General features: G+C 49.5%; 1 protein-coding gene across 4 annotated transcripts; it reads right to left on the bottom strand.

Annotated features, from left to right (window-relative positions):
- Positions 1–7,093: 7,093 nt before the first annotated feature.
- On the bottom strand, positions 7,094–21,088 carry LOC119110686 (enolase). 4 transcript variants are annotated; one of them, XM_037234588.1, is made up of 9 exons: positions 21,020–21,088; positions 12,003–12,161; positions 11,275–11,390; positions 10,800–10,954; positions 9,741–9,906; positions 9,246–9,442; positions 8,643–8,928; positions 7,795–7,932; positions 7,094–7,406 (listed from the first exon to the last, which is right to left on the bottom strand). In XM_037234588.1, the coding sequence occupies exons 2-9, from the start codon at positions 12,124–12,126 to the stop codon at positions 7,284–7,286; spliced, it is 1,305 nt and encodes a 434-aa protein (XP_037090483.1). In that variant the 5' UTR covers positions 12,127–12,161; positions 21,020–21,088; the 3' UTR covers positions 7,094–7,283. The 4 variants fall into 4 exon arrangements, with proteins under 4 accessions (XP_037090483.1, XP_037090484.1, XP_037090481.1 ...); XM_037234589.1 differs by having other exon boundaries at positions 21,016–21,067; XM_037234586.1 differs by lacking the exon at positions 21,020–21,088 and adding an exon at positions 16,110–16,151.
- Between the last annotated feature and the right edge of the window lie 1,709 nt (positions 21,089–22,797).

The raw sequence follows: 22,797 nt of genomic DNA, 5'->3' as shown, positions 1-22,797 counted from the left end.
GGCTTTGCAACGGAACGTGACATAAACAATGCGTCCCGTTACTCAACCGGGCTCAGACTTCTTGCCAATGTATAACTTGTGTGCATTCGTGTGTCCAGCAGCACCGGCAAGAGGAGGGCACAGGGGACATGTGTCCGTCTAACAGAGGGTTCTATGTTCGCAAGCAGCCCCAGAGCCGACCAAGGGCGGTGTTCGATGAGGCCCGGAGAGGCGTCCGGGAAACCCGCCGGCGCCGACAATAGGGAGCCCGGTTGGAGGGCATAAGGACCCGTAGGACTGGCTGTGGGTGATGTAAAGAATGACGGTCCGTGGCGTCATGATATGAAATTTCAGCCAAAGGGTCTCTTGCTCCGTTTGAGGACCTCCTGACAAAATGCAAGTGTCAAAGTCGGCCAGAGACCACGCGCACCGAACAGTTGCTTCCCCGTCAGTCTGAAAGCTGGGAACCCATTCCCCTAGCTGAAGCAAGGCCGGGGGCCATAATTTGCATTGGTCTAGGTCCCTGAAGCGATGTTTGGAGTCCCTGTGTCAGTCAGGGGCCACAGTGCGTACCAGTGGGTTATGTATCTGCTAGTGGCCCCTCGTCGTTCACGGGATCTGTTGAAGGAGGTCCGAAGAGGGGCCGAACAGTCCCTCGGAACCAAAGATCAAGGGTCCCTGAAGGACCCGAAGGACTGGCCCTAGGCCACATCAAGGATGCCCTACCGCCCGTAAAAATTGGGTCTCTGATCGACATAGAGGAACACGACAGAGCGTTCCTCCATTCCGGACAGAGGCCACCAAAACCGAACGGTCTGCTCCGTGCTGGTCTGAGCTCTGGGGGCCATTCCAAGCAGGGGCAAGGACGGACCTGCGATTTACATCGGTTGGGGCCCGAGGAATATTGCGCGGATCTTGCACCAGTCAGGGGCCAGCCTCAAGTCGGTGGGAGAAACATTTGCTCAACGGGGTCGAGGAGAGACTCCAATGACAGAGGACCTCTTGCGTTGGTCGGGCCCTCTAACAATGAAAGGAAACTTGAGAACATATGAGTGTTCATATTGGGACATGAAAGGATCCTGTGCCAGTCACGCCCCCAGTACCAAGCAGTGGGCCCTCCCACCCAATTCCGGCATGGGCCCGTTAGGCCGAACTGGAGTCTATGTGACAATTACCGGACCACCTGCGGCAGTCAGGGATGTTGCTACGTCAATGAGGGTCCTGCGTCGATCTGGGGCTAACTGCGCGGGTCAGAAGGTTTCCCGCGTCAGGAAGGGAACAATGCAATATGGACGTATCTTTCTAAGGGCCTCCGGATCGACGAGGGGCTCCGCCCCGTGTCGCCAGAGTGGCAGCCGGAAGACACCTCGCGATGGGACGGAATAGCCCTTCAGCCCTTGGCCGGGAACAGTCATGTGCTCCTACCGCTGTACTGAAGCGGCCCGTTATCGGGAAACAAAAAAGGGGTCTCATTGTTGTTGAAAAGTGAGACTAAATTAGCTAAAAAAACCAACAAGACTAGCCCATGTTTGCCAGAGAACGTTCATTCTAGTGCAGAACCGAGTAGTGAAACAAATTACATCAAAAGGTTAAACAATGCACGTCTGCAATCTCGGGAGCAAGAACGGCGATGGCCTGGGTTGCAGCTTCCGTAAAACCGGACGGCGTTGGCCACTACAGGGCACACCAGGCGGAGGGCGCCGTGCGCACAACGACCGTCGTGAAATGCCGGTTCCGAATGCCTTCCAAAATTAATTCGTACCGTTCAAACATTAGATAGGGCGTGTCTTTTATACAACCTTGGGGTCGTCCTCTGGACAGGTTAACAGGCACCGCAGCACAAAATAGAGATTCTAACTTTCTGTTTCAGTTCCACCATCAGCTTCCAGCATCACTTCGCGGTGCTGTTAAGACCAATCCATTCTTGTCATCAGTCTAAAAATTGCACAGATGAAATATACGCCCGGACTACCTCCTAAATGTAAGATTTGATGTCCTAAAACGTTCAAAAGTACTCCTTTCAGAAGCGGTCATCATTTTCGTCCACCCGTTGGCCACGGCTCAGTGTCAACTGCAGTATACAAATTGTTGAACAATTTCGATCTACCACATACATTCGCGAGGTCCTTATTGTGTCTGTAGAACTCATAAAATTTCTGACGAACCTCTAAACTTCTGGTGAACTTTTAGTTCTACCGGATTAGAAGGAGTCCACTGGGGCCACTATCAAATGAAGAACGCCGGCGATTTATTTCATGCAGTCACCAACCGCGAGAACGCCGGCGTGCCAAGGCCATGGCTACACGTGCATTATGTTCTTCGCGAATTATATAACGTTTCCATAACGTGCCCAAGCGAAAGGCCACCGTGTGGATCTTACGACAGATATATAATCGCTTTGCTAAACACCGAACAGAACCAACCTTCCGCCTGGCTGGTGAGTAAGGGGCTGACTACCCCCCCCCCCCCCCCCCCACCCCCACCCCCACCCAACAGCAGCACCTCAGGTTCGAACAACCTGGCTGCACAATAACTAGGGCTGGATCAGTGGCTGACTGGGCCTACCAACGCCTGCCAATCTTGATCCGCGAGATGAATGAATTTGGGATAGTTAACGTTCTTGTTGGCTGTATGAAACTACGACGTAAAAACGTCCATAGTTTGCAGGCGGTTATTGGCCACAACAGACTGGGCTACGGGCTAGTTTCTGTGGCTAAATTTATTGCGGCTTAGGCCGCAGGATTTTAAGTTTGAGACAGGTATCGGGTAGCATGCATGGGCAGCTTTACGCGGATTCAAACGTTGGCGTTTTCCATTTGAATCGAATCGGGAGGTGAACACAAATATTTCGGCTTGTTAGCTTGCTTCTAGCGGCAGTACGGTTCGGAAGAGTTCGCCAGCTGTCGTAAATACTAATGGTCTGCAGTAGGTTCCTCGCCGATCTCATAACCAGCGCGGGTAACAGACACCTTGCGGTTGCTCAGTGCCGCGTATCGGCCGTTGATGACGAGCCCCGAATGACGGCGCTGCTGATTCTTGGTGAGGACAATCATATTCCCAGTCATCCACCACTCAGCACCATTCATCGAGACCATCCGGCCCAGCCGTTGTTTCGGGCAGCTCTCAGCATACAGCCGTGTATCGGGCGTTAGGATGTGGGAGCTGGAATTGTCCAGTTCGGTTCCTTTTTCACCCAGACTGCATACATTTGAAGCATTTCCGTTTTTTCGATTATTTTAGGTTTTGCTTTATTAACCAAGCCTATTCTCGACCCGAAAGATAAAGTGTGTCCAAGCGTCTTACCAGATAGGGCTTCTAACAAGAGCGTAAGGCCCTCCATTCAAATAGGAAGCACTCGAAACCCAATGCAGATGGCCCCCGAACGATGAAATGCACCCCAACAGCTTATCAGAAGAGGCCCGACAAGAGCGTAAGGCCCTCCATTCAAATAATAAGTATCCAAACCCTGTGCAGAGGGCCCCCGAAATATGGAGTGTACCCTAGCAGATTACCAGACGGCCCCGGACAGGAGTACAGCGCCCTAAATTCAAAGGAGGTGAACAGATGGGGCCGCCGACAGGAGTGTAGGGCCATCCATTCAAATGTGAAATACCCACGGCACGATGTAGAGGGCTCCGAATGATCGAGGGTGCCCGAGAATGTTAACAGATAGGGCCCCGTGAAGACCTCCACTCAAAAAGCAAGTACCCAAGACCCGACGTAGAGGTCGCCCAACAATTGGATGCACCGGAGTGGCTTATCAGAAGAGGCCACGACAAGAACACAAGGCCCTTCATTCAAATAAGTAGTGTCAAAAGCCCAGTGCAAAGGGCCCCCGAAAGGTGGAATGTCTCGGACAGATTATCTGATGGACCCTGATAAGAGCGCAGGGCCCTAAATTCAAACAGCGAACCCCAATGTGCAGGGCCCCCAACCAATCCAGTGTGGCCGAACAGTGAGGCAAACAGAGAGGGCCCCCGACAAGTGTGTAGACCCACCGTTCAAAAAAGGATGACCCGGTGTAGAGTCCCCCCAAACGATCGAATGTGCCTGAGCAGGATATCGGATGGGGCCCCCGACAGGAGTGTAGGGCCCTCATTTGAACAAAACGTACCCAAACCTAGTGTGGAGGGCCCCCAAAAAGATTGAGTGTATCTGAGCAGGCGACCCCCAATGATCGAATGCGCCAGAGCATGCTAGCAGATAGGGCCCCCGTCAAGAGTGCAGGGCCCTCCATTCAAATCGAAAGTACCCAAGACCAGACGCAGAGGTCCCCTAACAATCGAATGTGCCCGGGCAGCTTATCAGAAGGGGCCACAACACGAGCATAGAGCGTAGGTCCCTCCATTGAAGTAACAAGTGCCCAAAACCCAGTGCGGAGGGCCCCCGAAAGATGGAGTGTACCTGAGCAGGTTATCAGATGGCCCCGTTAGGAGCGCAGGGCCCTAAATTCAAACGCCAAGACTCAATGTGCAGGGCTCCCGGACAATCCACTTTGGCCGAAGAAGTTAACAGAGGGGACCCCAGACACGTGCGTAGGGCCTCCATTCAGATAGGGCTTCCCCAAGACCCAGCGTAGAGGGCCCCCGAAAGATCGAGTGTATCCGAGCAGGCTATCAGATGGCCTTGACAAGAGCGTAGGTCCCTACATTAAAATACCCAATGTGCCGGGCCCCTGAACAATTCGGTGTGCCGGAGCAGGTTAACAGATGGGCCCCGACAAATGTGCAGGGCCCTCCATTCAAATGGAAAGTACCCTGGACCCAATTTCGAGGGCCCGACCGACAGAGTGCGCATAAGCAGGTTAACAGATAAGCCCCCGACAAGAGCACAGGGCCCTAAGCAAGTGACATAAAATTAGAAGCGCCCTAGACCAATGCAAAGGGCCCATGAGCATATCGCAAGTGTGTCGGTAGGTGAACCGAAACCAACGTAAAGGGCCCCCGAGCCGCCGAGAATACCCGGGCAAGTTAACATGGGGGTCCCCTGCTATAGTCCACAGAGCCTTTCTGGCGACAGGAAAGAATCCAATCCGTGGAAGGCCTCTGATTGACAAGAGCGCCCCGGCACGCTAGCAGGAAGAGCACAGAAACAGTGCAGGTTCCTCCGAGCAAACGCAAAGTAGTCAGGGCCAACGTGGAAGGCTCTTTAACGATCGAAATGGCCTTGCAAGTGGGCATATAGGTCCCCGGAAACAGGATAGGACCCTGGACAGCGTAGTAAGGCTTATAATTTCCAATAAACAACTTTTTCCATTATTGAAGATTTTTATCTTTTCTCGTAGGCCATTCACTTTCGTTTGCAACTCTTCTCGGTGGCCTGGAAATCCAAAGAAATTTGGTTGTGTTTTGTGTTTAAAAAACTGTATCTGTTTGGTCACCTACGGGCCCCTTCGGAGCCTATGGGCCACTTCGGGGTACCACGGAGGTTCATGGGCCCCGTGACCGCCCTCTCTGGATCCGCCCCTAACTCAATCAGTGGTGGAGGTTGGTGCGGGGGGGGGGAAGGGAGGCACAGCGGCCACGTGCCAACAATTGAAGGACCAGACGGAGATCACAATGCCGCTGACTTGTATTGGTGCAGAAATGTGGCATGCACTATCATATAAATACTGGTAGAATTGCGCTCTGTTTCAATTACACCTTGACACATACAACTAAAACCAAGAACACTAAGCCACCCGAAACAAAGTGGTTGAAATCCGCTTATTTTTGTTTCGAGGTAGGCTCTTCTAGGCGACGTGGTTCACATCACAACCGGACAGCTCGTAAATACCGGCTAGGCTTCGGCCCCGGCTAAATACAAGGAGCGTATGTCCAGAGCCGACGATATTGACGGAAAGGCCGAATGCCCGCGTGAGTTCTCATCATGACCGACACCTGACCGTGTAATGAAATTGATAATGGCTGAGCTGCTAGCATGAACATCTCATGACTTTACTTAAATGTCTATGAACTGCTCCAGAAAATCCGACGCAAGCGCGGAAAGTAGGCCCAAACGTAAGTCGGCCGCCGGCCCGGGAACCGAACCCGCCACCCACCCGTTACGAACTTGCAACACCCCGCGGCGCTACGCACCCTCGTGCATTTCGGTGTCGAGAGAACTATCCAAAGCAAAACTCTGGCAGCGATGCTCACCGCGGATTGGAGGTGCCAGTTTGCCGGCGGCTCAAATTTGCGGGATGTGATTTGCGGATTGCATCGGGCCCAGTACTAGTTTTGGCTGTTGACTGGCGGAGAACGCGCGCGATTGGTGGCTTGTGTTTGGCGGAGAGGCGCCCTGGAATTTGCCATCGAAGCGTCTGCGGCCGGCGCCAGACACCCGGCCATTATCTTCAAGCTGTGATGAATAAACAAATCTGCTATCACAAGTTTTCGAACGGTGCTGAAAGGCAGTGTGAAGCGTCCAGACTGAAGCTTGGGTTTCAGACACACGGCACGGCAAGGTATACAAAAATCTTACGTCAGCTAGGGAGAAACATCAAGTTCTACCTTATCAACGTGAGGGTCTTGGACAATTCCACACCAGAGCTGTTGATCTACAACCTCACCACACATAACCTTTTCCAAACCAGCTGTTTTCCTGCGTCGAGCTCGGTACGTCGTGCGCTCTCACGGCACAACCACCGTCCGATAATGGCCTGTCAGATGCCCCACCGCCATGGCCGGGCCTGGGTCGGAGCCAGCGCGCCCCCAGTGAACGTGGCGTCTTCAGACGTCAGCTGACGTTCGGCTTCGGTCAGTGCTTTGCTCCGAGCGGCACCGCTACAGTTGGCATCAGAAAGCTGACAGGAACTGTGTAGATCGTGTCGTTTTAAGCCATCTAGCAGTGAATGCAGATTCCATCCAACCACACAGTTCATCGTTTCGCCCTGCTCTTCCTTAAGTTCTACCATGTTTTGCAGCTGACGGCACTACTGTAACCAACGACCGATCTACGTGGCCAGGATGCGTGTTGATCATGACCGTGCTGTGCAGTGCTGCACACGTTTTGTGCATTTTGAATTTTCGATCAAAAATGGATTTCTAGCCATCGGACACCTTTCGAAAGCTGCGTAAATCGTTCAACTGGGTTTCACTACACTCAAACATCGGCTCTTGCTCAGTTGACGCCATTCTCACAACCAATTTGTGTATTCGAACCTCAGGAATAGCGAAATTTGGGGCTAAGCAAACAAGCCACGTTCACGATCACCAGAGAAGCCTCCAGACTGATTTCTATCACATTCAGGGCTTCAGCGGACTAGCCTTTGGCCTGATCGGCAGGCGAAAACACAGAGAGGAAAGACGCCCCAGCGCAGCGTCCTACTGCGGGCAGCGGAAGCTCTTGCCGGCGAACTTGGCGTTGGCACCCAACTCTTCCTCGATGCGCAGGATCTGGTTGTATTTGCAGAGACGCTCGGAGCGGCAGGGCGCGCCGGTCTTGATCTGCCGGATCGAGTGTAGCACCGTTAACGCCAGCACCCGGCACGGCACTCCACCGACGGCCCGACAGCGAGGCAGCCAGCCGCGCCGCCGGGCCCGAGGCGTCATTGACACCACGGTATCAGGCATGACCCAAATCAGCCAGCGCTGACAACTGAGGCTCGAGAGCACAACTGATATACAGGACAAGTCACGTGCACCGTAACCCCATGTCATGAGTAGCACATCATATCACTTCCCCACGACGCGTTTTCCAGTTGTCACACATAGTAGCCCAGAGCATATGTCACAACAGCATATTTGCCACGACTGTTTGATACCGGAATCCGCATGGACAGCTTCCACGACATTCCCACGGGCCAGCCGAGCAGCGACATCAGAGCTGACCCACCTGTCCGGTACTGAGGCCCACCACCAGGTCGGCGATGAACGGGTCCTCGGTCTCGCCGGAGCGATGGGACACCATGGTGCCCCAGCCGGCCGACTTGGCCAGCTGGTGCGCCTGAATCGCCTCTGTCACCGAGCCGATCTGGCCGACAACGGGACGCCACGTCAGACCGCAGCGCCCTCTATACAGCACGCAGACCAGGGGCGCCACCGGCAGTTGTAAACCAACAGGCCACAGGGCCGCAGACAAACTACCAGTCGAGTCATCTACGTAAAACCTTTCCACAGTATAGCGCCAAATTTGGTTTGGAGTTATGCCACCAATTCAATGTTATCATTATTTCACACTGTCACTGCCAGGCTGATACAAGCTTATTTTTTTTTTAAAGATTTGATCCGAACCCTTTGAATGGATGGATCTCCGGGATCAGAGCTCACGCTAAGCAGTGCTTGTTGTGTGAGCCCTGACCCCTACCATCCGATCGCGCAATTCCATGTCAACGGCAGAATTTTGTGGCGAAAGCTTAACGTGCCGCAATGCTCGGCACGGTCCGTCCTGCCCTCTGACGTCAACTGACCTTTAGCGCGACCGCTGCCACCGGCCGCAGGCCATACCTGTCAAGGGCAAATAGCGAGTGCCCTAAAGCGACTCGAACCCCCCCCCCCCCCCCCGCCACGGGTGGGTGGATCGGAAGGCAGGCGCTCGAACCAACTGAGCTACCAGGACGGACAAATCACCACCAAGATTCAAGCAAAAAGGACGCATCCAACTGCTGACAATAATCCCAGCGGCACCCCCCATCTCAGTGGCCTACTGCGCCCAAAACTGTCATTGGAGACCGAACGACTCACCTGGTTGACTTTGAGCAGCAGGCAGTTGCAGGCCTTCTTGTCGATGCCGGTCTGGATGCGTTTGGGGTTGGTGACAGTCAGATCATCACCGACCACCTGGTGTTTGACGCTGGCTGTGTAGGCGGTCCAGCTGTCCCAGTCGTCCTGGTCGAACGGGTCCTCGACGGACACGATCGGGTAGCGGTTGGCCCAGTCGCGGTATAGGTCGCCCAGCGCCTCACTCGCCACCACCTTGCTGCCGTCGTTGTTCTCCGTCTTGAAGTCCAGGTCGTATTTGCCGCCCTCCCTGACGACAAATCACGCTGGCCCATGATCGGCCCGCACCATATTATCTCGCGCGTCGGGCACGGAGACCATTTTTCCGCAACGCCCCGTCCAACAGCGCAGGTTTGTAACCTGGCACACTTATGACACAGCTGGTCTTGTTTCTCGCCCGCGAACTCACCACATACATACAAAATGCAAAAAATAGCACTCTGCTCTCAAAGGATTCCCCCGCCACTATTTGCACATGTGATCGAGATAGCTTTTGCCTAATCAAAGCCGCCATGACCAGCCACAGGCCCAGCTCCCGGCGACAGCTAGGCTTCGACGGCAGCTCACTTGAAGAACTCGGAGGCGGCCACGTCCATGCCGATCTCGATTTTGCCGGTGTATCCGGCTTTCTCGATCGCCTCGCTGAGCAGCACCAGCGCCTCCTCGTTGTCCTGGATGTTGGGCGCGAAGCCGCCCTCGTCACCCACGGCCGTGGCGTCCAGGCCGAACTTGGCCTTGATGACGTTCTTCAGGTTGTGGTACACCTGGTGGTCGGGAGCACAGCGATGCTATTCCCGCCTCCTATGCTACTAAAGAACGTCTGGCACTGTGCTGTCCCGCCACACATCAAACGGAGCCGCGGTAGAACACCACTGACACCTCTGGCATCTTCCGTTAGCTCTGGGCTCTCCAAACACCTGATGGAATCGGCTTTTAGCAGCATTTAGCACCATTCCAACGAAGAGAAGGCAACCTCGCCCGTCGGTGGCCTGCTGCCAGAACAAGACAGTCGGGTCTGGACGGCTCAGCCGGAAGTGACGGCCACCCTACTGCCAGCCCCACCTCGGAGCCCATCCGCATGGCCTCGGTGAAGTTGGACGCGCCCGTCGGCAGGATCATGAACTCCTGCATGGCCAGCTTGTTGCCGGCGTGCGAGCCGCCGTTGATGACGTTGAAGGCTGGCGTGGGGAGCACGATGTTCTTGTTGTTCGCCAGGTCGGCAATATGCCTGCAAAGAAGGTGGACGCTCCAGTCCACATGTGACGAACCCCGACCAAAGTTGACTGGCGTCAGCAGTACACGGCATCGACAAAAAGGCCGCATGCCACCAGGCTACTTTGCCTGATGGACATATGACGGAGGCCAGCTAGAGCTCTTTTACCCTCGCGATTGCATTTGATGTTTACCGCCGGAACTGACTGGGAACAGTGTGCACACCCCCAGACGCAAACCCCTCATTCTACAGCACCATTCTAAGCAAATAACGAACAACGCTATCGCTAAACCTTCATCTCACAGCTGACATTCTTAGTTTTCTTGGCGTTTGGGCAGGCCCTGGAGAACTCTTCCAAATAACCTGGCCACTTGTGACCTTTTTCCCTACCTAATGCCCTAAAACCTCAAGTTACGATCTCACCGCAATTAAGTTTAAAAAAAGTCAATTCCAATCTGTGGTCCTACTTCTTACATACCTGGGCGCTAACAGAAAACTCCGGAACACTGTTACATGAACGAGTGACAACATCAGCGTTTGCACAAGACCCACAAAAAGAACGCACAAATCCCCGAATGTTTGAACACAATAAGCTACAAAAGGGTCGCCCTTCTGCACACAGTGCTACGGACACTCTAGTGTTACTTCGGTGGTCAAGAAAGCACCCGGCTACGGCAAACACATTTTGGCCAATTCACTTACGCTGGAGTCCATTCCCACAAGCTCCCTCTCTCTCTCACCGCAAAGACCCTTACAAGAATACAGTTTCAATACCTCACAGCCTGACACCGCAAAGTGGTGTCACTGACCGCGCGTTGTTCTTGCTAACACCAGCAGACCAATGGTGGCATCCAGTAATCGTTATCAAACCGCCCAACCGAAAGTCACGCAACAAAAGAGACGCCTACTTGTAGAGCGGAATGCCCTTGGCAGCAGCGCCGGCCTTGCAGACGGCCAGTGAGACGCCGAGCACGGCGTTGGCCCCGAGCTTGGACTTGTTCTCGGTGCCGTCCAGCTGCACCATGAAGTCGTCGATCTCCTTCTGCTGAGTCGGCTCCAGGTTCTGCGGCAGCCCGGGTGGTGTCAGACGCCGGCCAGCGCGTGCGCACGCTACAAGGCGCACCTTTCGCGCGGAGCGACGCGCCAGCATCTCACGACGACAAGCTATAGCCAATGTTCCGCGGGATGCTATCTTGTGGCGAAAACCTTGGCATGCACAGCTCATGTCCTGCAGTCAGTTCAGTCGATAACTCGACTTCTACTATGACCTTACAGTATTACAGGCAATGACAATGGCAATGACAATGACAGTGGCAGCGGCAGTGACGAAGACAGTGCGGCAAAGCCAGTTGTTGCGCGATGCGCCTGACCACCAAAACGTACCTTCTTGAGGAGCTCCGGAACGATCAGCTTATTGATGTTGTCCACAGCCTTGAAGACGCTCTTGCCCATGTACATAGACTTGTCGCCATCACGCAGCTCCAGCGCCTCGTGAACGCCTGAGCGGAAACCACTCATGTTCAGAGAAGTTCACCAACCGGATTGATGTCACAACATAACACACAAAATCGACATCACTCACCAACATAAAACTTTTGTCAACCCACTTGCACGGTATTTTGAGCACACCAAGGACCCGAAACCTATTACATGTTATACCATCCGGTTCTTTTTATTTTGTTCCTTGTTCGAGTCAGAATGAATGATGCGTCTGACCCGTTGGACCATCAATTAGTAGCATCAAATTACTAGCGACATATATGCATATATTGGGTGACAAAGGCATGCCCAGGAACTTGTTTTACGGGTACGGCGCAACCTACGGTAATAACAGTCTAGAAACATCAAGTGACGGCGAACAAAACATATGAAACGGAGACAAGGTACGCCTATGTTTTTGACTATTTTCGCAGCACACACGCACTGCCGCACACAAGAAAATTGCAACATTCGCGTCCGAAGACCACGCAAGGTGCAAAAATACCACATTCTGAGAAGCACGCAGCGGACTGGCAAAGCAGAACCTAGGGATGAAGCACAGTCCACGCTTATTTGATACATGCAGATGTTGACAGTATGACATCCAATATAAATGCACAGACTGGATTCACCTGTACTGGCGCCGGAGGGCACGGCAGCACGGAAGAGGCCCTTCTCGGTGAAGAGGTCGACTTCCACGGTGGGGTTACCGCGGGAATCAAAGATACTGCGCGCGTGAATCTTCTGGATCGGCATTGTCTTGGAATTGCAGATTTGTGACGAGCCTTTACCTGGAAAAGAAAAGAAAGAAAATGAAAACCGGATGTCAGCGATAAACTGTCGGACATCAAATGACGGCAAACAGCCGCTGGAACTCTGAATGACACCGATCACAAACTCCGACTCGCAATTTGTCAGCTGGTTTAATTAAGCGGCGATTGATGGTTTCTTTTTTGTCTAAAGCCAATTGTTTGCTTGTTTCAAGGAAATGCAGTCCCGGAATATCGGCATTAGAAGCAACAAATAGAATGCCATGGTGCTGTCCGCTTCGTTTCGCATATCACTCCGCGCTGGTCTGAAACTCATTAAAAACACGCACGTTAGCGTAATTAAAAATCATCAGAGCAAAAATTTTCACATCGAGGATAATGGCCTCCGGGTTTGCGCCTTTTTCAAATCCCAGCAATTAACAAGCCAATGCCAATGAAGCTTGCACGGTGGGATGCATGACTTTCAATGAAGACGCTTGGTTGTTTCGACACATCTCGGATACGAGACGGGAGGATTTTAAGCTTAATCACCTAACCAGTTAGGTTACATTCACGGAAAATTTGACATGATGAGTGGTGGTCGAGATAGCTGCGCTGGAACGGTTCTGTTGGACAGTCTCAAACAGGCGTGCCTTTAAACATATTAAAGGCCAAGGCAATTATCTATCATCGAAAATAATACGCGATTTTCGAGGGAGCAAATGTGATTGTTCGACAGTGTTTTTTTTTGGGGGGGGGGGAGAGGAATGCTCATCTTCGATGATCCACAGTCGAAATATTGTCATCAACATGGCAAGTCAATACATCAAGAGTTAGTTAATAAAGCGCCACGTCAATCGCATTTTACTCACGTTATCGTACATATTTTAGTACTATATTTTTTTTAGTTGTTCTTTTGCACTGTAGCAATTCCGCAGTCTAAGCATTGTGCTTTCATTAGAACAATATATGCATTAAGACGTCTTAGTCCGGAGAGTTCCGGCACACAAAGAACACTTGGCATGACAGTATTTAGTACGAACTATTGTGATGGAAATATTTTCGGTGCTCATGAAGTCGGGTCAAAACGTAACACTCTGGCATCACAACCTTCTCGTCCCAAGAAAGCGCACGTACGTTTTTTCTAGAGCCCACAATCCCTTTACGAGTGTACTTCTAAGGTTATGCGAATACTGAAATGAGAAAGTGCAGTCAACGAAATGCGCGTGGAATGTCTGCGCGAGAGTACTGAAAAAACAAACAAAATGGGCATGGACGTATTGAATGTTGGCTGCAGACTGAGCAACGACCCAGAATAAAGACCCGAATAATAATCGGTGCTGTGGTAGAACTTTGGAAGTATATTTTTACTCCAAATCACATCAGCAAAGCATATCGACCAACGCCCGATTCTTTATTGAGCACCACACCGATGCTGCGAAATAAAATACTTATCCCTTAGTCTCAATAAAACGCAGGATGGCTATAAAGGCATGACAGTGCGACGGTTATGAACCCAGCTGGTCAAATACCGAACACCTCGACGAAATATTTCGCATGTGTTAACAACATACATTTAACGAATACTTTTCATTCCAATGATGCGTTTTCTTACAGCATTCATCCCACTACAGGGTTAGTATTGTTAAATATTGACTTATGTTTCTAGACACATTAATTTCATGCCGCTGAAGTCATAGCATAACACGCATTTCATGCCTGGACGCTATTCCATTTGACGCCTACGCAATACAAAATCGGTACAAAGTATCATATTCGCACAGCACCAATACCTCATGAAACTTGCACACCGTTCCGGTCGAGAAGTTGATAGTCTTAAATTCACTCGGATCACTTACTAATTGTTGGTGCAACTCTGCGGTTGAAGTAAAAGCAGCCGTGGGAGTTGATGAAAAACTTTGCGCTGAGAAACGGTCAGATTTATGAGGAACGTATCCTTGCAAAGTTTACGGAATGCTCTAAATTTTAAAAAACGGTGCAGCACTTGGACAGAGGACTCCGGCTCGTCTCTCACGCAGAGTTGTGACGAATATTGACCAAACAAAAAGGTGCAGAAATAAAGGAAATCTCAATCTAAGCACTAGAAATTTTGCACTGGGCGAAACATATCAACTACACCCGCAATTAAATCAAAACGAGCACGTGCATCTACTTCAAAGATACCCACGATGGAAATGACGTAAAACGGCAGGGCTATAATTAAGGAACCGAAATGGCACTGCCCGGAGCAGTGACGGTAAGGCCGTTCTTCGGACGCGTCCGCACGCCTACGCCTCGGACGCGCCGCACTCGTACGTTGTTTAGGCGCGGATAAATCGAACAAAGAATAACTAACCTCCTTTCAGGACGTACCACTTACTACCTCCGAACATGACATCACTTTGTCCAGATAGAAAATCACAAGAGGATGAGCTCCAACATCGCTCGCAAAACTATTGGACCATCTACACACGGACGCGGTCCCCCTTCTTTCTGATGGAATGCTGGCTTGGGCAAACGAAGTCGCCGTAACCCAGCCCCGAATATCGCGACACTGTGTGGTGGCATGCGAGCTCGCGTCGAACACACTACGCTGCAATTTGCCCATCACAATCAATTGGGAACTGGCAACGAGAGAATGGTTCCACTGACCAGTGTGGTGGTAGTGGTGGGGGCTCAACGCAAGGGCTGGGTAGCCTCCCTACGAACGACCTGAAGCTAAAAGCGTTTGATATATCCCTGGCGCTGCCCTGCGTAGTCCCCGACATGGGGTCAGTGGGACCTATTATCTATTGCCCCGAGTGGGACAACCCAGGGACGTCGCCAATGGAGAGGCAAAGGGGTTATGCATTCCCCTTATCCCTGAGGCAGGCTAACCGTATACACCGAGGGATTTCGCACAAACCAAGTACAAATTCACAGGATTTGATAACTTAAAAATTTCCCAGCCCTGAGGGCAATTTTGGCTAGGTGCGTCGGCCAACCCGACACCAAGCTCACCCAGGTCCTGTCAGCCACCCTCGCTTTCATTTCGAAGGGGGGGGGGAGGGGCACCAAGCCCGAAAACGGTTGGCACATGCCTGCTGGGGCATCAAGGAACTGAAGGCGCATCACACCGCTCGGTCAAATGCCGCCTCCGGGAACCACGGTAAATTAAGTGGGTGAGTCCGAAGACAAGCGCTCGTGCCAGTGGACGTCGCCGTTATAAGGGGTCTACGACGCAGTTAGCCGCTGATGCCATATGGCGTCGTCTGCCTTTCACCCCGGCAGAAAAGAAGAGCACCGTGGGGAATCGAACCACGTACCTCCGGTTTCCCACACGCGCAATGATAAACGCAGACGCGTTAACCACTACACTACCAGCATCCTCAGTGCGCCAATCGAAGATCCGGGAGGAATCACGCTGCGGACCTCACATCACGGTTCCGGTATTGCAGTGGACAAGCTGCGGGTCTGGGAAACCACAGGCACGGGTTTCGATTCCACGCGGTTCCCGCTCTTCCTGCCAGGATGAGAGACAAGTGGCGCCCTAAGCGTCCGTCGACGAGTGCGTCGCTAAGCGCAGACACGCACGACCATTTACGTCATGTTATGATGCACTCTGTGATCTTAAGCTTTCCAATATCCAGGCAAAGTGTCACAGGAAAAACAGCTGGGAATGCGTGTTTCTTTGGACCATTCAACAAATAATTAAACCACCATATGCCAAAGCTACGGGAGCCGGGTGGCATACACCGGCGCCCTATCAAGCCCGCTTCTCGTTTGAAATTAGCGAAAGACGAACATTGCCTAAGTGACATAAGAGGGCATTCCACAACACTGTCATGATAAAAAACATGCAATAAAACTTGCACAACCTTGGAAGAGGAGTGAACACTACGCTCCGCATCCCAACGAACGGCCACCTTCAACACAGTGCCGTAGTTCCAGTAACATTTGCCGTGTTTCCGAGGCGCAAACACAGGAACATCAAATTCTAACTACACTTACCGCAACATAAAGCCATCTATTCCATTGTATTCTGGGTTGATTAGAGGAGGGACTTCGAGGAGATAAGGAGAACCAGGATATTCTGGAAGAAACATAAATAGCCAAAAGCCATATGAGCCATGCACATTCTGACTCAACAAAGGCGGGGAATGAAACAAAGATTAATGACAAATCGCGATTAGCCATATGAAAATTAACACGGTGGTGCTTTTACAACACCACAGGACTATATACCAATTAAATATCACAATAGTGAAAGTGTCAAAAATTGATACCAATAAATTGCATTTTATCTACATTTGTCAAAGCGTCTCACGATTCCTACGTCCCTTATATTGATTCTTTGCGTTGATTTTCATTGGCGGCACTCCCACTACGGCCCAAAAAGAAAAGTCACGCAACAAAACGTGACCTACCACTCGTGGATTCTACACAGACACATAGAAATATTGTTTCCAGTCAATGACTCCGAAATACGGAATCTTTGGAGAACTCAATACTGACTGCACAACATGTTTGTAATGCATCAAACCGATTTCATTTGCGCAAGGCCAGACATGTCTCGTTCCGCAGTTTTATTCCTGGAATTTGGTTCGTGGATGAGGGACCAGAAGGAATCAATGACGACGTCCAAAATTTAGCCGCAGATTCAGCAGCAGCTAGCACCAAGCTCTCGGTTAGTCAGAGGGAGCCGACAAGAATCACGACTCATCCTGGAACATTCACAGGGATCACAAACATCCAGCCGAAAATGAAACCGACAAAATAAACTCCCACCTGGCAACAATCAACGACAGAGTCAGGGCGCAAGATTCCTGTCGGCGAAAATGTCCAATTTGTCGACAGCCTGACCGCCAACGCCTTCCCCGACATGAAAGGGCAGCACCCAGACCAAACCTGGCTCAGCGAGCAGGTCATCCTGACTCCCAAAAACCTTGATGTTCGTCATATTGAATTCAATCTTCTGGGGGAGCAACATGGAAAAGCAACTGCGCGTGGGCGAGCACTACACCATGCACAGCGAAGGAGGATGTGAACTGAGGACGGAAGGAGGTGCGATCGTAGACCTGACGCTCTCGTGGGAGAAGCATGCCACCAAAGTCGCACACAAATGTAACGGAAATCTTATCTCGATGTACCATCCCAGACACCACTTAACGCCTGATGTTCTCAAAATTATTCGTGACGCCCACATTCTTCCACATACAACCTACTGTTTAAGCGTATGGGGTGGCGCGGTCAAGTGCCAGGTGCAAACGATTAAAAAATTGAATTTTGCCGCCAGGATTGTCTCTGGCATAAAATGCAGCCAGCATATAATACACACTCTGGGATGTCTATGCTGTCTCCGGATTGATGACTTCACGAAAGAGGGACGTGCTGCACATATTCAAAGCTCTAAAATGCAAAGAATCCCACCAGGCTCTTCAATCTCTGTCTAAGCCACGCTGCTCTTTCACAGAAGGAGACGGCTCCTGCACGTCAATGTCTCTCCACCTGCCCAGGCACCGATTGGAAGCCACAAGCGGGCCTTTCCTTATCGTGCCGCAGCAACTTGGAAACGCATGCCACAATCTTGATCACTATACCTTCATTTCTGACTTTTGAGGGATTAAAAACTCTTGTTTTACATTAAAGTCTGGTTCACAGCATCACATCTTATAGCACATTTCGTAGCATCGCCTGTTAAAATGTGTTGTGAACGAGTGATGTAATGACCCGAAGCTAGCGAACATTGTGACTGAAAAGCCACCTGGTGGATGGCTGTCAAACAAACAAAACACAAATACAACTGAACTAACCCATGAAGCTTCTCAACAGCCTGTAGCCATCAGGGCTGCCATCATGACTTGGTGCTCAAACAATGTGCACCCATTCCACTCCCACAAAGCCTGCATTATTTAACACTGCAATGGCATAAAGCTGATCGAGCAGATGATGCCAGGAGTCCTACAGGTGGCCATCATGACAGACAAGGCCAAGCAAGCAATCGTCCTCATCCAAAATACCCTGCTCACCTCATACGACAGGTCTTTCTAACCCACGCAGATGCAGCTTCATGTCAAGCCGGGCTCTGCCATGCCTCTTAACAAGAGCCAAGGTCACCCTTAAAGCAGTGGGCCTAGACTTGTGCAGGCGTCTCCCACGGTCAACTTCACATTGGCGGCCTCAGAGCCAGCAGAAGACCTACTCATCCTGACCCAGGAGAGTACCATCAATAATGTCATGTAAGAGGAAGCACAGCGCCCACAAAATTCTTTGGTGCAGGAATGCAGCCGCAGAGCATTGCAACCTACTCTGGTGCCCGTTTGCTCAAGTCCATCTTCCTACTGCGCCTGACGTCATGTATGTTGCATAACGCCCGACTCGCCCCCTGCCGGAAGTACCCAAGCCGGTGGCGTGCCACAATAATGGACCTTAGAGGAGCCAAAGACCCTTCTGACTGGTCAGTTAGCCAAGCAACCATTCAGTATGACAGGGAGACTTGTTTACTGTCATGCAGGGACATTCATTAAGCAATCTCAGGCTGGCATGCAATATCTGAAGATGACATGTCACTATATATATATACATATATATGTGGGTGTGTGGTGTTATGTTTTACATGCAGAAACCTCATGTTTTTGTTTAATTTACACCTACAACAGGTAAATGCAGCTGCTCTATGAAAACTGCTGATAAAATGGACAGAACTCACAAATTTTCCATAATGGAGCTGAGCTTTCTAAAATGACAGAGGTTCACTGTGAGGGTTGTCCATTGCATAGCTAGCTTCACTGTCATCTGAAGAGACATGGAGATTTGCATCATAATGGCTCAAGCTGGATAACTAAAGGCAGGTTATTAACATTTACTTAATTAAGACAAGATGCATATGCACAGAATGTAAAATGAATTCAAAATCATAACATTTGGAAGCAATATCGGTTTAAAAGTCTGCCATTACAAGCCAAGCACTCATGAACTCAGTCAAATACCCACTGGGGAATCCAACTGCAGCAATTGTGTAAAGATAACAGTGTTATCCCTGCCCCCCCCCCCCCCCCAAACAGAAAATGTCCAGTTGCCAACTGGTGAGAGCACACCAGATGACAACTATTCGCCACAGGGCAGTGAATTACATGCATTATCCCAAAATATGAAGCTCAGAAACCAGGAATACAACATAAATGTTTATGGTGTCAAACACAAGAAAACAAATACCAAAAACCGGCTTCTAGAAACTGGGATCTAGTGGCACAACATGCAAAAGATTTAAAAATCTTAGAACTGGGGGCTCATCAAACCTACCTCTGACAGGGAATGGTTTAAGGCAATGCACACAAGTAAGGCAGCCTGACAAATACCATAATAGTTTCAACTGTTGCCTTAATTGCTGCCATCTTTTGCAGACTGTGTGTGTGTGTGTCATTGGGGCTTTATGGCACACTCAACTGCTAAGGCTATATGGCTTCGCCTGCCTCTCACCCTGGCAGGAAGGGCGAGCACCGCGGGGAACTAACGAACCCCATACCTCTGGTTCCCAGAGTGCAGTGGTTAACACAGATGCGTTAACCACTACACCTACCGGCACCCCTTTTGCAGATGGCTGTGAGCTGTTTTCACACCGTAAAAAAAGGTTTTAAAATGCAAAGTTTTACACCACCCATTTTTTTTCTTTATTTATACATATACAGAATTGCAACTTGCAACAATATAATACCTAATTGTATTACAGTAGCTAAGGCTGGCTTATTAATTAGCTTGCAGTGCCTATAAGTCAATGGTTACACAAATATCAAGACGCATGAATTTTCCTTGAGAAAGATATAGACAGAATATTCAATTTGAATAGCCAGAACCATTATATTTCTCTATGAAAACAAATTCATTTCATCCAAACCTTTTGAATGGATGCTGGAATCATGAGTCCTGAAATGCAGTAGCGTGTAAGTAAGGCTTATTGAGCAAGCCCTGACCCTGTTACAAAATGTTTCAACTGTGTAATCAACAGAATTTCATGGCCAATATTTAATATGCTGTGACTGTCCTGCCCTCTGGCATCCACCTGACATAAAGCCCAACTGAGATGGAAAGGTCAGGGCAACTAGCCAATGAAGGTCAGCCCAGGCCAGGGACAACCATCCCACAGCACATGAAGCCTTGCACAGTCCTATATGGCCACAGGAAAACTGTTAACCAAACTGAATGGAACAAGTTGGTTGGCAGGTTCAATCACACAATCAAGCCGGTAGGTATCCGAGCAAAAAAAAAACTCTTTAAAAAATATACTAACCCCACCTGCCAAGGACAAAAAGCAATAACAAAAAGCAGCTCTGTTGCACCCTAATATACATGCATCAGCTGGAACTCAGGAGGCAAGTGCCCAAACCAAGCTATGATGACAGATATACCAAATTACTCATACAATAAACTTATGATGCATTATCAGACAATGCTCCTTCAGACAATCAACTTGCCACCATCCAGGACTAAGTGCACATAAGCACCTTGTACACCACCAGCTCCAACACTTTTATGGGTGCGTAAAGGCCTGGTGCAAAGTCAACCTACAATTTGTAGTGCATAACCCAGATCCCCCACCGTGTTTTGGACGGTGCATACCTACATTCACAACTATCTATGCAAGTTAAAATCAAGAATGAATGAGCTCCCAAGCGAACTGATTCATGCAAGGTCGAATTAAGCACGACTTGTGCTGCACAAGTCATAGCTCATAAGACGGCACAGGAGCAATGAACCATTTTTCGTAGCGGATGTATACCAAAATATTCATAAGCCAGTGCCTGTTGGAAGCTTGTTGTACGGTAAAACTTCACAGAAAATCAGGACTATTTCATCACAGCAATCAATAACAGTTTTAAAGCTCGTTCATTCCACTATTCACGCACACCACTCTGCCCACCTACTTGCCCCGGCGCCTTCGGAAACCAGACCCCGGCCGGCGAAAACTTCGAAGAGGTCGAATGCAGAGCGGAAGACAGATCTGAGGACAAAAGCCCAAGGTCGCATTTGCCATAGACTCAACGCCATTGGCCGCATAGAATGAGGAGGAAAAAATAGGTATATGTCATATGAGAAGTGCAACATTTTTTATCTTAACAAATAAATTATTTTTTGAACAATCATGATAAGAAAAGAAGTAAAAATGACAAAAATTCCTAGCATGAGCACTTCCCTAATTAATTAAATACCAGTTTTTGCCGCTAGGTATGCCATAAGTTATATGGAAGCATATATCTAGCACGCGGACCATAGATGAAGAACTAGTTTCAGCTACTAGTCCGAATTCTGCATGATGGTTGCAGACCTTATCAACATAGTACAATGAAATGAATGTTATTTTTGAAATATGGAGATGGAATTATCGACTTCAGCTGTATTACATGATTTGAAAGGATCTAGAACAAGAGATGAAGCTGTGCATTCCTGATTCCAATTTCGTAGGCTTCATGCCATAGTATATATGGAAGTCAATAGCTCATTCATTTGTGGCGCAAATGTGTCAAACGTGCGAAATGGTGAAATGTGTACCGGTCGTGACGTTGCGTGCGTGGTATTGTGACATTTTCAGGGGGTGCGTAATTTCCATATTACAAAACTTTGACGGTACATTGCAGCGTAATCACGGACTTTTAGAGGACACTGCGGTATCAGTTTTTATCAGTTTTTGCTACTTTCTTATTAATACAGGATTTCTGCCTTGATTTAGTTGCTGTAATAAGTTAGTTGATTCATTCGGTTGCAAGACAAATACCGCTTGTAGGTGAGTTAAGGTGCTTGTTGAAGTGATGATCAAGCGTAGTTTGGTGGGAATATTAAGGTGTAGGTATTTGTTCTATTAAGAGTAGGAACCATGGTGAGCACATTTTTAAAGGTTCATTCTAGGCAGTGTTGACCACGTAAGTACTACAGAATGCAAGAAGCTGTTGCAATGTTGATAGGGCATTGCTGATCGGACCCTTCCACAGTGAATACTCATTTAGCAATGGCTGAATATACTGAAATACCTTGCATTCCTCTTTGTTGATATGGTGCTCCATGAACTGTAAAATCCTACTCCTTTACTGCCTGGTACTAAAGATGCTGCATGTCATGGAATTAGCCTTCATTTCTGATACAGATCTGGCTAAGAATGCATTATTATGTTCTTTGTGCTGGATCACTGCAGGAAAATTCCTTTTCATGTGACACTAATAACATATTTGCTTTTCTTTACTACTTCTGCAGATACAGAAATTGTGGAAAGAGTTTCTGCATTTTTTTTTGTTCTTAAGTTGTATTTCTGCATCCATCCTTAGCATATGTCCCTGCCAGGCATGGCCTGCAGATGGTAACAGAAGTCACTCTTAAAAGTCGGGTGACAATACAGACAGCTAACTACTAACTGTTAAGAGGCCAGACTACTAGCTGTTAAGGGGCCAGAGTACTAACTGTTATGGGGCCAGAGTACTAACTGTTAAGTATTGCAGTAATTTAAACTTTCTGCAGGAAATTTGACATCAAAATGGAATTGGACCATAACTGGTAAGAATTGGTAGTGGTCAAAACTCACACCATAAGCACTGCTTAGCATAAGGTCTGATCCAGAAAAACAACCATTCAGATGGTGAAGATCAAATATATAAAAACACTGCCAGAAATAATAAATCTTAGGAGTTCCAGAATATAGTGGGCAGTTCAAGAT

Source organism: Pollicipes pollicipes, unplaced genomic scaffold (assembly GCF_011947565.3).
Source record: "Pollicipes pollicipes isolate AB1234 unplaced genomic scaffold, Ppol_2.1 Scaffold_7231;HRSCAF=8579_pilon_pilon_pilon, whole genome shotgun sequence".
NCBI classification, from domain to species: domain Eukaryota; kingdom Metazoa; phylum Arthropoda; class Thecostraca; order Pollicipedomorpha; family Pollicipedidae; genus Pollicipes; species Pollicipes pollicipes.
This window is presented reverse-complemented; position numbering and strand designations above follow the sequence as displayed.

Excerpts from the sequence above, each read along its gene's own strand:
- LOC119110686 (XM_037234586.1), bottom strand. Across the intron at positions 10,955-11,274 it reads TTCCGGAGCTCCTCAAGAAG|AACCTGGAGCCGACTCAGCA; the intron begins GTACGTTTTGGT and ends GGGCTGCCGCAG. Across the intron at positions 9,907-10,799 it reads AAGGGCATTCCGCTCTACAA|GCATATTGCCGACCTGGCGA; the intron begins GTAGGCGTCTCT and ends CCTTCTTTGCAG.